The following is a 12,396-nucleotide window of genomic DNA, read 5'->3' as shown; positions in this document are numbered from 1 at the left end:
TGCAATTCAATTACATCGATGCAGAATATGGCCTATGATCGCATCATCCCAAAGTGCACAACCTCAAGTGTTGCTTTATTATAAAAAGTAAGCAACTGACTAAAGCAAGACCCCACTCTTCACTAAACCTTGCTGTCTCTATAGAGCAGTGATGGCGAACCTATGACATGCGTCACACTTGAGGGTTTCAGGTGACACACCTTGGATGTTGAAAAATATTGGTATTCTGATGAAAAAACTAATTTCAATAATTTCAGTTTATTAAATTAATTGTATAATATGAATTCATAGATTGTATATCATTGTCCTATTAAATAAATAGCCTAATATGATATGTATAAGTCGCCATCTATGATTAAGTAGTTAAATTTATAATGCACGTATGCAAGTGGCACATCAATAACATCAATATTTAAAAAAAAAAAAAATGTTTGACACACCAGGGTAAAAAGGTTCGCCATCACTGCTATAGAGTATCATATTGCTGATGTTAGGCTTGAGTGTGGCTATGTGGCCATGGAAACCCACGTTCTTTAGCTCCTGATAGGCAATTATCATGCTAGTAATGCTTGCACTTTGGAACTCCCATCCACTTATTTTTGAATTATGTTTTTTACCAACTCTCCAATACCTTAACCACCACTCCTGAGATACTGACTGGCCTATAATTTGCTACCTCTATCTTGGAGCTTCCTCCATGCAGTGAAATTATTTTTTCCTCTTCTCACAATGAAGACTGCCTTACACATTGTTATAATCCATTTAATACCATGGCTGCATTTGTAAAAGGTTGTTCTGCAATAAAGGCACCTGCCTCTATTCTCACTTATCAACATCACATATGGCACAACAACATCTCCATTTGGATGATACACAGACGTTCAATCCTTTCAAAATGGGTTTTGAAAGGATTTATTAACTGATAAGCAAAAAATCTCAACCATTTCTTTTTGCTTCTGTTACCTCCCTACCATCAGCAGTCAGTTAAAGTCATCCTTCTAAAGCCACTGTTCCTTTTAATTGCCATATAGCAAAAGACTGAGATTTCCATTTGTCTCATGATATAATTAGCTTTGTCCTTTCTTCTGGGTCACTTGCTTGTGCTTTGTACATCTCATAGGCTTGCTGTTCACCTTTCTACTTTATACACCATCCCCAGCGTTCCTTTTCTCAAACTCCTGCTTAATGATGCTGCCCATCCATTTAACTCCTGCCTTTGACTCTGGACATAGTTTGATACCACTTTCTTCAAACACTCCTAGACCATCTCCCATGAAATGTTAACATCTTTCTCCTTCAAATTCTTATGCAGTGGCACTGCTCCAAACTGACTTCTCGGTTTGTCATAATCATCTGTTTTGTAAATCCACATATATCAATTCTTAACTGAAAACTGCATGCCTAGCAAATTTTCCAGGTCATAATCACATGATCAGTCTTCCTATTTAAGGAGGTAATGTGGCTACCTTAGTTACTGCCAACTTCTCTGATGATATTACTAGATCTGGAACTCACTCGCAAACCTGAAGTTCCTTTCATTACTTGTCTTGAGTAATTAACTCTTAGCAATCATATATATATTCCATTTTCTTCCCTCCCTATGACCATTTTTTCTTCCTATCTATGTCCTCATAGTTGAAGTCCTCCATTATAATTACTCATCATGCATTCATTGTGTTAATTTGCCAATGCATGCATTCATATTCTACCTTGTATTACATGGTCTATATATATATTCATCATGTTAGTCTCTATTCTCAAATGCTGGATGCTCATCCTTTACACCTTCCTTCTTTGGTTTCTCTGCCATACCACATGCCAAGTTTTTCCTCCAAACATTTTGTTCTGTGAAGGACTCCACATAAGTGGGCTCTCTCATTAGCATCTGGTCACCCTCTTAATTTTCTACCATTTCATTCTGGCTATCATTCACACTGCATGTACACTTGCTTGCTTCCACTACTTACAACAACCTTGAAGACATTGATACTAGTGAAACTGTTTTGCTAGAAGTACCCGGAACTCTCAAGTGAACACCCTCCCAAGTACTAACTAGGCTTAAGTTTCCTTGACTACAGTGATCAAACAAGAACCAGTGCTTTCAAAGTGATCTAGCTATTGACAGCCTGATCAGTTTGAAACTTGAATTTAGTAAGGTAATGTTAAAAATGAATGCTAAAAAAATAAGCTCTGACTAAGACTTACAGAACAATAACTGGTGTGGTGATAAAGCTGGCACGTGGCATAAGTAACGTGAGAAAAAAGCAGAAACCTATAACCTGAAAAATGTTGAAATACAGAATTAGTTTTACATAAAACATTTTTATTTACATAGCTTCATATTTTTCAAATAACAAAAATTAAAATATGAAAAAGTATATTTCACATATGGATGGTGACACAGTGAAGCAGGGCTAATATATATATAAGTTAACAGAAGAAATCAAATCTGAATTTGTCATCAATTATTCATAAAGCTGAACATTTTGGTACAGAACAATGAAATGCTAAGTAGGGATACCCTTCAACATAAAAAAAAAATTAAAAGAATCAGACACAGAAATGGAAAGCAAATATATTTTGATTAATGCAACTATAATCAATATCAAAACTATTTTATTTCAGCCTGATCTCTTCCAAGTTAAGTATTATTGGCTGACTACTCTATAATCAAGTTGCTTTGTCGCTAGAATAAAAATTAAATTATTTTATATTTTAATTAAATTATTAAAATATTATTATTATTAGAATAAAAATTAAATTATATTAAATCAATGTTTCTTTTACATCATAAACATGGTTTTCAGTCAGGAAAAAAAAAAAAAATAAAAAAAAAAAAACAATGATGCAGTTGTTAAAAATTTGTTTCTTATTATTATATCTATGTTCTATATTTATTTATTTCTTTATACTTAATTTTAATCTTAATTTTATATCTAGGATTGTTTCCTCTTCGGATAGATACTGGCGAATTTATTTTTTGCTGCGCCAGCCAGTATCCTATAGTAGAAAAGATCCTTATTCAGGGAGACAATACTAGATTCTTAGCTTTCTTACCCAATATCTTACTTAACTGCCCTATAGATCTAGATTATTGCAGTCGTGACCTAAATCTATATTCATATTCACTCACTAAATCCTTCCCGCCAAAATCAGGTTCTATTTTTATAAGTGGTAATTTGGAATCGTAATCAGGCATGACTCAGGTTAAGGAAAAAATGACATGTTTATTGGAATATCTAAAACACAATACAAAATGCATACACTTAATTATGTTCAATACTAAATAAACTCGAACTAAGAGATTAACACATTCGAACTAATTAAAACTTATAAGCCATGCTAAATACTGTAATTACACATTGGGATATACAAATCAAATGATAATAAGCTAAGCTCAATTCCTTCTAGCAGTATTACTCGTAAGAACAAACTATCAGCCATTCTAATGTTACTGAGACTCTAAATTCTACCTTTCATATGGCATCAAGTTAATTCTATCACATACAAGTTACAAAAATCTCTCCTAAACAATTCTTCTTACTCACAAACAAGGTTAACTTTCTAGATAGAGACTGTCCATAGAGTTCCTTATTATAAAGTTCTTAATTTCATAATTGTAAACAATCTTCTTTCTTCTAATGAACATTCACACAAAATTAGAACAATAGCACCTTACCGACCTTTTTTCTCTGCGTTGTTCGCACCACGTGTTTGTCTGGATATTTCTCATCTATCTTGGCTGTCTATACGCCAACGTAAGGGTTACGCTATCTTCATTCTTTCTGCTGGAAACGAACTCAAAATCTTTGAGTTTCAGGAACATCTCGATGGGGCTTTCCAGCGACAGCTTGATTCTGCTAGGACTGGAATTTTCTTCCTTCAGCTTTGCATAGAATCCAGCTTCATTTCTTTACGAACGCTCGCTGCCCGACATCACAGACTTCATCCCCCCCTTTACGTGAAACTGCCCACCAACTTCCGAACCACCCAACAGGAAAACGATACGACCAGTGATCTCAAAAAAGCCCCTGCGTTCCAGGCTCAATCCCCCTTTATAGAGGGATTGAGCCTGGAACACGGGGCGCCTTCTTTTTTTTTTAAAAAAAAGAGCGCCCTCTTTTTTTTAGCCCCTTTTTGCACACGAACTTTACTAATTTTACCCTTTGGCTTATCCTTTGTTTCTACGACGCTGATATACTCGGATTCATGGAATACATGGCTACATGATTTTCCGAATAAGCTATACCGACCAGCATTACGCTGTACGCATGTAGCTTTAGGCCTTCCAGGAATTAATACTTAACAGCTTTATGATGACTCACAATAGATTTTACATAGCTTAAGTAAGGTTTAAATTTAATTCACAGTATCCCTCTTTTTAAAGACATACAAAATGAAACCTTAAATTAATCACAATAGCTTAAATATAAGGTGCTTCAATAAAGTATACAAATTTTTACAATAAAGTGAGGAAGTTTCACTTTTAATTACAACTGATGTGCAGGTATTTCTCTATGTTTGCCATTTTTATATGTTAGACCCTAAATGAATGATTTCTATCCAAGATTCCTTCATTTAGGATCTAACACAGTGAAGACATTTTTGACCTATGGAATCTTCTTTTCACTTGGTATGCAAAATGAACTGTGGAATAGAGTTAATATACTTTTCATGTCAGTTTATCAAGAGCTTTACTTTACAAGTAACTTTACTTGCTTTAATGGAGTAAGTCTCATGTAACTTTTTTGTCACCACTGTTTTTCATTATTGCTTTATGAAATGAGCTGTGCTTACACCCATAACAAATTCCCCCAACCCATAAATATCAAACGAAGGATGCAAAACCTCAAGCACACTTCTGATTTGCAAGTAGAAGAAGGCACCTGTTGACATGTCTATTAAACAATTGGGGATAATAGTTCTTGTGAAACATTAAGAAGATGAATGAAAGAAGTTTGAAAAGCTAATTTAGTAGATTTGAATGTGGACAGCAAACACTTATTGACCAGAGGCTGTTCTATATTTTCAAGCTTAAAAAAAGTGCAGAAATGGCGGTGGCCAGTTCAGTAAGTTAGTTACAGTCTACAAGAAAAAGACAGGGCAGTCTGTGAAACAGTCAATTTACTAGACTGTCTTCTTCTATCATCAAGCAATTTTAAGGGATGTTTTACATGCACCACGTGACCAAATATAAGAACAGTATTCTAAGGTTGGATGAATTTAGGATATACATGTATATAAGACTAGAAGTCATGTTGGTGAGTAGTAAGTGCAAATAAGGGTTATGAGACTGATTTTGATGTGAACGGACGTATTATTTTAGACTGAGCCTGATTAGTTTATTTACATGTTTTTTCACGAAATGTGCATTGCACTGGCACAGACACAGTTTATTTCCTACTGTCTCCCCCTCTGCATGAAACATGCAAGAGGTCTAATGGCAGGCAGGCCCACCTGCAATGAGGACCAGTGGTGGATTTATGGTTTTATTTAGGGAGGTAGGATTTCAATCTGTGGCCAAGTGATTTCGTGACACTCCTTTTCCCTATCATAGGACAGCTAGTTGTATTTTATTGCTGGTAGACACCAAAGAGTGTCTACGGGATTTGCTAGTGGACCCTCAAAAGTCCACAGGATTATCTTTAACCTGAAAGGACACCTGAGCAATCTCTACTCTTTCTCCATCTGTGTCTTAACACATTTCTAAATTATTGTCATAGCAAAATTTCTGAATGAGGCCAAATTTGAGGAAGTATACATGGAATTCCTCAGACTAGGAAAGCTGCTGAGCGATAATTGGCCAGGAAAAGTCAAGCTCTTTGACACATTTCTCCCCACAGCAGTCACAGAGGACAATATGGATGACATAAGTGAAGAGCCCATAACTCTGATGCAATCAAATTTTGCACATTCCCCAAGGATGGAAGATGCTACATCCCAAGACAGCAATTATCATAACGATACAGAGTTCCAAATGGTCAAAAAGAAGAGGAAAACCTCCACCTAAGTGGAAGAACCCAAAACAACAGGGATAGACGCACTCAATGGGCCTAAAGAAAAGATACCACCAGTCATATTAAGGGATAAGGAAAAATGGATCCCTGTCTCGTCAGCCCTCAGAGAACAAAACATCTCATTCTCATGGGCCAAAAACTCAAATGAGGGAGTTAAAATACAACCCACTACTGTCATGGATTACAGACAGATGACCAGATTTATAGACAATGCTAACGTCCCATATCACACCTTCACTTTACCCAGCAAAAAGAACCTGAAGATAGCTGAAGGTATCACTCCTGAAGATGTGAGCACTGCTCTCTCCAAACAGGGCCTGTCCCCAGTAAAAGTGAGCAGGATGCAAACATCGATCTGATAAAAGACCAATGCCTTTAAGTGCTGGTGGAAATAAGCAACACACAAAAGCAGATCTATGAACTGACAGTAGTATGCAGACTCAAGATTTCAACTGAGCCTCTTAGGAAAGGAGCATCTGCAGGTCAGTGTCATAATGCCAAAGGTTTGGACATGTCCAAAAATTATGTAAGACAGCCTTCAGGTGCTTGAAGTGCGGCGAGGGACATCGGACCATCACATCAACCAAGCCACGCACAACTCCAGCATGCTGTGCAAACTGCAGAGGACCTCAACCCGCCAACTCCAAGGGATGCCTTTCCAATCCAAAAAACTGAGGATCAACAAAAGTCAATCTTGCTCCTCCATGTAACAAAGTTTTAAGCAACCAAACAGATCGTCCTCCAACCTCACAGGAAGGAACAACCATGACCAAAACATATGCTAAGGCTACAAGAACTAAGCCTCCTACATCTCTCGAGCTAGAAAGCTCCAACATAACATTCGTTTTAACAGCCTCACTTGCCACCATGCTGCAGGAATTCAGCAAGACATGCCCCTAACCATCTTCCAGAGATTCCTGCAAGGCACTCAAAACATTATAACAGCCATCTGTCATGAGTAATAAATTCAAACCAAAAGCTCTTAAGATAATCGCATGGAATGCAAATGGATTGATGAACAAGGTTTTCGAACTTCAAGAATTTGCAACTCGTCTCAGTGCTGATATCATCTTGATTGGTGAAACACACCTAAGACCAGCTAATAATCCAAAAATCCGTGGATACACCATGTACAGAAACGACAGAATTGGCAAAGAGGTGGAGGCACAGCCATATATATTAAGAGTTATTTGAATCATAATACAACAGACAAGCCCCAAACAGCAAACCTGGAGGTAACCTGCAGGTATGTGGAGGTACATACCTGCAATGCTGGGAGTCTCAAGATCTATGCTGCTTATAACCATCTGAGCATTTCTCTGCTGAAAACAGATCTGGACTCTATACTTGGTCTCCAAATGACTCCATAATAATAGCAGGAGATCTCAACTCAAAACACACAGCTTGGTACAGCTCATCAACTAACACCAAAGGTCACACACTTTTCAACTTTGCAATGCTCAACTCTGTTGTTGTGGCCGGACCTACCGAGCCCACCCACTTCAGCCCTTCAGGTAGCTCGGATGTACTAGACATTGTCATTTTTAAAAATTTAAGATACCAATTCAAATTGGAATCAGTCAACGAATTATCTTATGACCACAGTCCCATAGTGCTTAATCTAAGTTCATCAGATCAATTCTCTCCTCTGCACTCATTCATACCATGGGACAAGTTAGCCAAGGTCCTTCCCGATCATATTGGTCCGGTGCCCAATATCAGTAAAAAGGAAGAGATTGACACAGCAATAAATAATTTAACCATACAAATTCAGAAAGCAATAGAATCAGTCAGACAATCCACTGTCTTCCATCCAACCAACTGTATCCCTGAAGAAATCATGGAGCTAATCAGAGCAAAAAATAGAGCCAGAAAGAGATACCACAATACCAGAGCCCCACAAGATAAAACAGTATTGAACAATCTAAACAGGCAGGTCCGGGAAGCTCTTCAAAAATACAGAAACCATCAATGGGAAACCAAATTGGCTAACATCAATACTGAAGATCATTCTGTATGGAAATTCTTAAGAAAAATCCGCACCAAAAAGCAACTCATACCTCCTATACAAACCAAGAAAGGGACAGTTCACAAAGATGAAGAGAAAGCCGAAGCACTAGTAGATAACCTAGTATCTCAGTGCAATCCATCTTATACAAATCTAAATATCAACCTTATGTACAAGATTCATCATCATGTTAGGACAACCTTAAGACAGAACACTGTTAATTCCGAACATATCACTCCTACAAGTCCGGCATAAATGATAAATATCATCTCCCATCTAAACAGTAAAAAAAAAAAAGCTCCAGGACCGGATGGTATAACTAACAGAATAGTAAAATTACTTCCAAGAAAGGTCATAGTCCATCTCGTCAACATTACAAATGCCATCTTTAGATTCCAGCATTTCCCTACTACATGGAAAACAGCCACCATCATGCCATTGAAGAAGCCAGGAAAAAATCCTCACCTTCCCGAAAGCTACAGACCCGTAAGCCTATTGTCCAGCCTCGGAAAGGTGACAGAGAAAGTGATCCTCTCAAGATTCCAAGCAGAAACAGATGTTAGGAATTTTGCCTAATGAACAGTTCGGCTTCCGTAAGGCCCATAGTAGCTCAACAAGTGCACCGGCTGGTAGAAATCATTACTAAAGGTTTTAACTGGAAACTCAATACAGCTGCCATCTTCATCGACACAAAGAAGGCGTTTGACAAAGTATGGCATCAAGGCCTTCTCTACAAACTGATAAAATTTAACTTGCCAGTCAAGCTAATAAAAATAATACATTCTTACCTGAAAGACAGATATATGCAGGTCAGGGTCTGCGAAACAGTTTCGACCAGACACAGGATCTCGGCAGGTGTACCTCAGGGATCTCTTCTAGCACCTCTCCTGTTCTCAATCTATGTAGCGGACATCCCTCTGAACCCAAGAACATTCACTGCATTATATGCAGATGATACTGCACTGATGGCAAGATCACTGAGCCCAAAACTGGCAACTAAAAGACTCCAAATCAGCATATACATTTTAGAAAAGTGGGTGGCAGACTGGAGGATCCATGTTAACCCCCAGAAAAGCTCAGCTATATTGTTTACTAGAAAGAAAATCCATACCATGGAGGATATTTATTTATTGGGAGTAAAGATTCCATGGCAGACCGAAGTTAAATATCTTGGAGTGATTCTTGATAGTAAACTCCTATTCAGCAAACGTATTAGTTACATTACTTCAAAGACATCCAAAGTCTTAGCACAGCTCTACCCTATGATCAACAGACAAAGTAAACTGGACACGCAAACAAAATTAACAATTTACAAGATGGTAATTCGACCGGGCATCACTTACGCATCCCCAGTGTGGAGCTACACTGCGAATTCAAACATTCTAAAACTTCAGAGATTACAGAATAAGTGGCTGAGGATGATTCTGGATGCCCCTTGGTTTATAAGAAACACCCAGATCGATAGAGAAGTAGTTAATATCCCTTTTATCTCTTCCCTTCTCCTAAATCTAGCTGAGAAGTTCTTTATCAAGACAAGTAACCATCCAAACCCGTTAATCAAGGAAGCCTCGGAATATAATGAAGCAGAAAGTTACAAATATAAAAGACCAAAGTCTATCTTAAGTTCAGCTGAACACAGCTAACTTCACCGCCCTCAATGGGCGAGCATTAGCTCACAAACACTCCATTCAAAGTTCTTTCATTACAAGACAAAGGGGAATATGAAAAGCAATTTTGCTTCACCCATCTAGCCAGAAATGTTAATGTTAATGTAGTGGTGAGTAGTAGTGCTATGAGCAGAAAAGAAAATGTCTTTCTTGGAAGCAGGAGGCTAGGGTTTATATCAGAAAATGCTACAGAAATCAAACTTTGCCATGCTAGTACTACTTCTAGCATGGCAAAATTTGCCAAGGTGGTTGCCATCTCCTATCGGAGGTCGGCGACCACCTAGGCAAATTTTGAGCAATTCTCGGCTACTCTGAGCAGTCTCTCAGAGTTCATGCCAGTCCACTGTCTGATGTCTGCCAGCCAAGATTTTCTTCGTCTTCCTTGTCCTCTTCTTCCATTTATCTTCCATAAATGGCAGTACTAACATACAAGAAAGTAGACTTTTTGTACATTAGTACTAGAACAGCAGATAGGTTAAGGGATAAAGATCTAGTATTATCAAAGGTAAAAGGGAGGCAAAGTGGGATCTTTCTTGTGCAAGATAAGATAACTGTGTTTTAGTATCAATAAGTTGATAAATCTGCCCTAATTCCAATGGAATACAAGGAGGAAAGGTGATCAGTGTTTTAATGCATGTTAGGGAAGACTTCATAGCATAGGATATTTGAGTGCTACAAAGTGTCAAATGAGGAATAGTGAATAATACCATTATGGATAGAATTTATATAAAAGAGGACAAAAATGATCTCTCTATGGATAGGTCAATTTTTTATGCAACTCCTACTCATGAAAGGCAGTAAACCCAGAGTATATTAGCATGGATAGGCTAAAGATTATTTTTCTTTTTGTTATTAATTTTTTTTTTGTATTTTTAAGAATGTTTTACATAATCCAGAAATCTTGCTCTAGAAACCAAACATGGAACTATTTCCAAGCCATTTCCAACTTCCAACAAATGGGGTGGTGTCACCTGATGAAATTCATCTCCCACTTAAAGACAATCAACAAACATCAAAGCCTGCGGCAGTATTTGAATCCACAGCCTACTGGATGGAAAGTGGAGCCAACCATGCTGGTATTTATATAAAAGAGAAAGGCTGTGCATAAAAACAGGCTCTGGAGTACTCTAGAACTGATATGGAAATCTGAAGAAAAGACATCATCCACCATGACTCACAGTGAATGACCAGAAAGGTGACTGATAATCCAATTGCAATGAGTAGAATGGTTAGTTTGATAAGCAGATTCTTGCACCTAACTCAATCAAATGCTCTGGAAATGTCACGAGTATCCTTGCAAATTTCTCCAAAATGTTTCCCTGAAATTTTAATTTTTGCAATCATTTATCAAATCATGAAATAGTAAGTTGGTGGATGCAGAATATTAGTGGCAAACACTCATCAAACAATGTATTTTTAACTTCTAAAATTCATTTCAGCATTGTTTATAAATCTAAACTGCTAACATGCACACACCACACAACAAAAGCTTTGTCAATGAAGTTATTATTGACAGTGATGTATTCAGAATGGTCCAAGAAAGAAAAATAAACAAAGATGCAAGTGTAAAAAGGTTTTGAAATCGGAAATAAATTACCATACTGAAAGAAATTTACAAATCCCACTCATAACCATGTGCAAATTACCATGAATACATTAAAGATGAGATAATCCACAAACCCTTCTTCAGAGAACAGAGTGAATTTTTTTAAAACCTCTTTTGGCCTCCTTACCAGACATCTCACACTAGGTGATAATTATCTACCACCTAAAGACATTCACATTAAACATTCATGTCACACACAGATTCAAACCAACATCCTACATGTTAGAGTGCAGATGCCATCTACTCAACCATCCAGGCTAGTAAAGGTTTTGAAAAGAATTATATTTGACAAGAAATAATATTTTTGTTTAATTCTTTATCCAAAAAGTTTGAGTTCTTTGTTCTTTTCATTTTACATAGTGGATACTCTACAGCATGGACAGGTGGATGAGTATGAATGAAAGATTATAAGAACAACAGCCTAATGCACCATAAATGAGAAGATACATTTAGAAATGCAACCTCTTGATGTAAAAGGAATGCAGGGGGGGGGGGGGTAGTAATACTATCAGGACCTGCAGGCTTGTTGAAGCTATTTAGGATATTCTTCGTAAAGAGGCAGGTAGAGTTTTTGCCTCACTCAACTAAGCAAGAGTTACAGGAGAAGAATGATGCTCAGTGGTTAGCTTTGTCACTGGGATTACAATAGCCTCATCCAGTTCTGAGAGAGAAATATGGCTTGACAAGTGACTAGAAGGCCTGACTGTGTTTGAGCAGTTCAAAATCTTATGAAGCCCTTTAAGATCTGCTTATGATTTGTTGACTGTCTGTTTTTTTCAGCTGTTCATGCTAAGTGTGAAACAGCAGTTTTGGTTTTAAGCTGCTTGTGATATAACTTTTTTTCTCTTGGACTGCCTTTGAACACTCAGAAAACCTACGTTTAGTTGGTGGTCCAGTGTGTTTGAAACGGAATAAAGCTCAAATTCCAGTAAGAATTATTTCGGTTATTTGGTTGGAATGGGTGTCTGTTCTCAGCTAAAAACAATAATCAACACAATATAAGGAAAAAACAGAAATCACATTTGCCACCTCCATACTGCCAAATGGCACAAGACAAATTGGCTGGGTAAAAAATGTTCCACAGAAAAGGAAACTTCA

The 12,396-nt window shown here is 37.3% G+C and overlaps 1 protein-coding gene across 1 annotated transcript in view; it reads right to left on the bottom strand.

The window, feature by feature from the left end:
• LOC150098002 (organic solute transporter subunit alpha) overlaps window positions 1-12,396 on the bottom strand; it is a 190,179-nt gene that overhangs the window by 136,552 nt on the left and 41,231 nt on the right. The window contains exon 4 of the mRNA XM_090405982.1: window positions 2,206-2,279. Within this exon, the coding sequence (XP_090262108.1) occupies window positions 2,206-2,279 (74 nt within the window). The remainder of the gene's footprint in view (window positions 1-2,205; window positions 2,280-12,396) is intronic.

The sequence above is a fragment of the Typopeltis vanoorti genome, chromosome 16 (assembly GCF_054136105.1).
Source record: "Typopeltis vanoorti isolate ZY-2024b chromosome 16, IOZ_Tvanoo_1.0, whole genome shotgun sequence".
NCBI lineage: Eukaryota > Metazoa > Arthropoda > Arachnida > Uropygi > Thelyphonidae > Typopeltis > Typopeltis vanoorti.
Note: the sequence above shows the minus strand (reverse complement) of the source record. Positions and strands in the feature narration are given on the sequence as shown.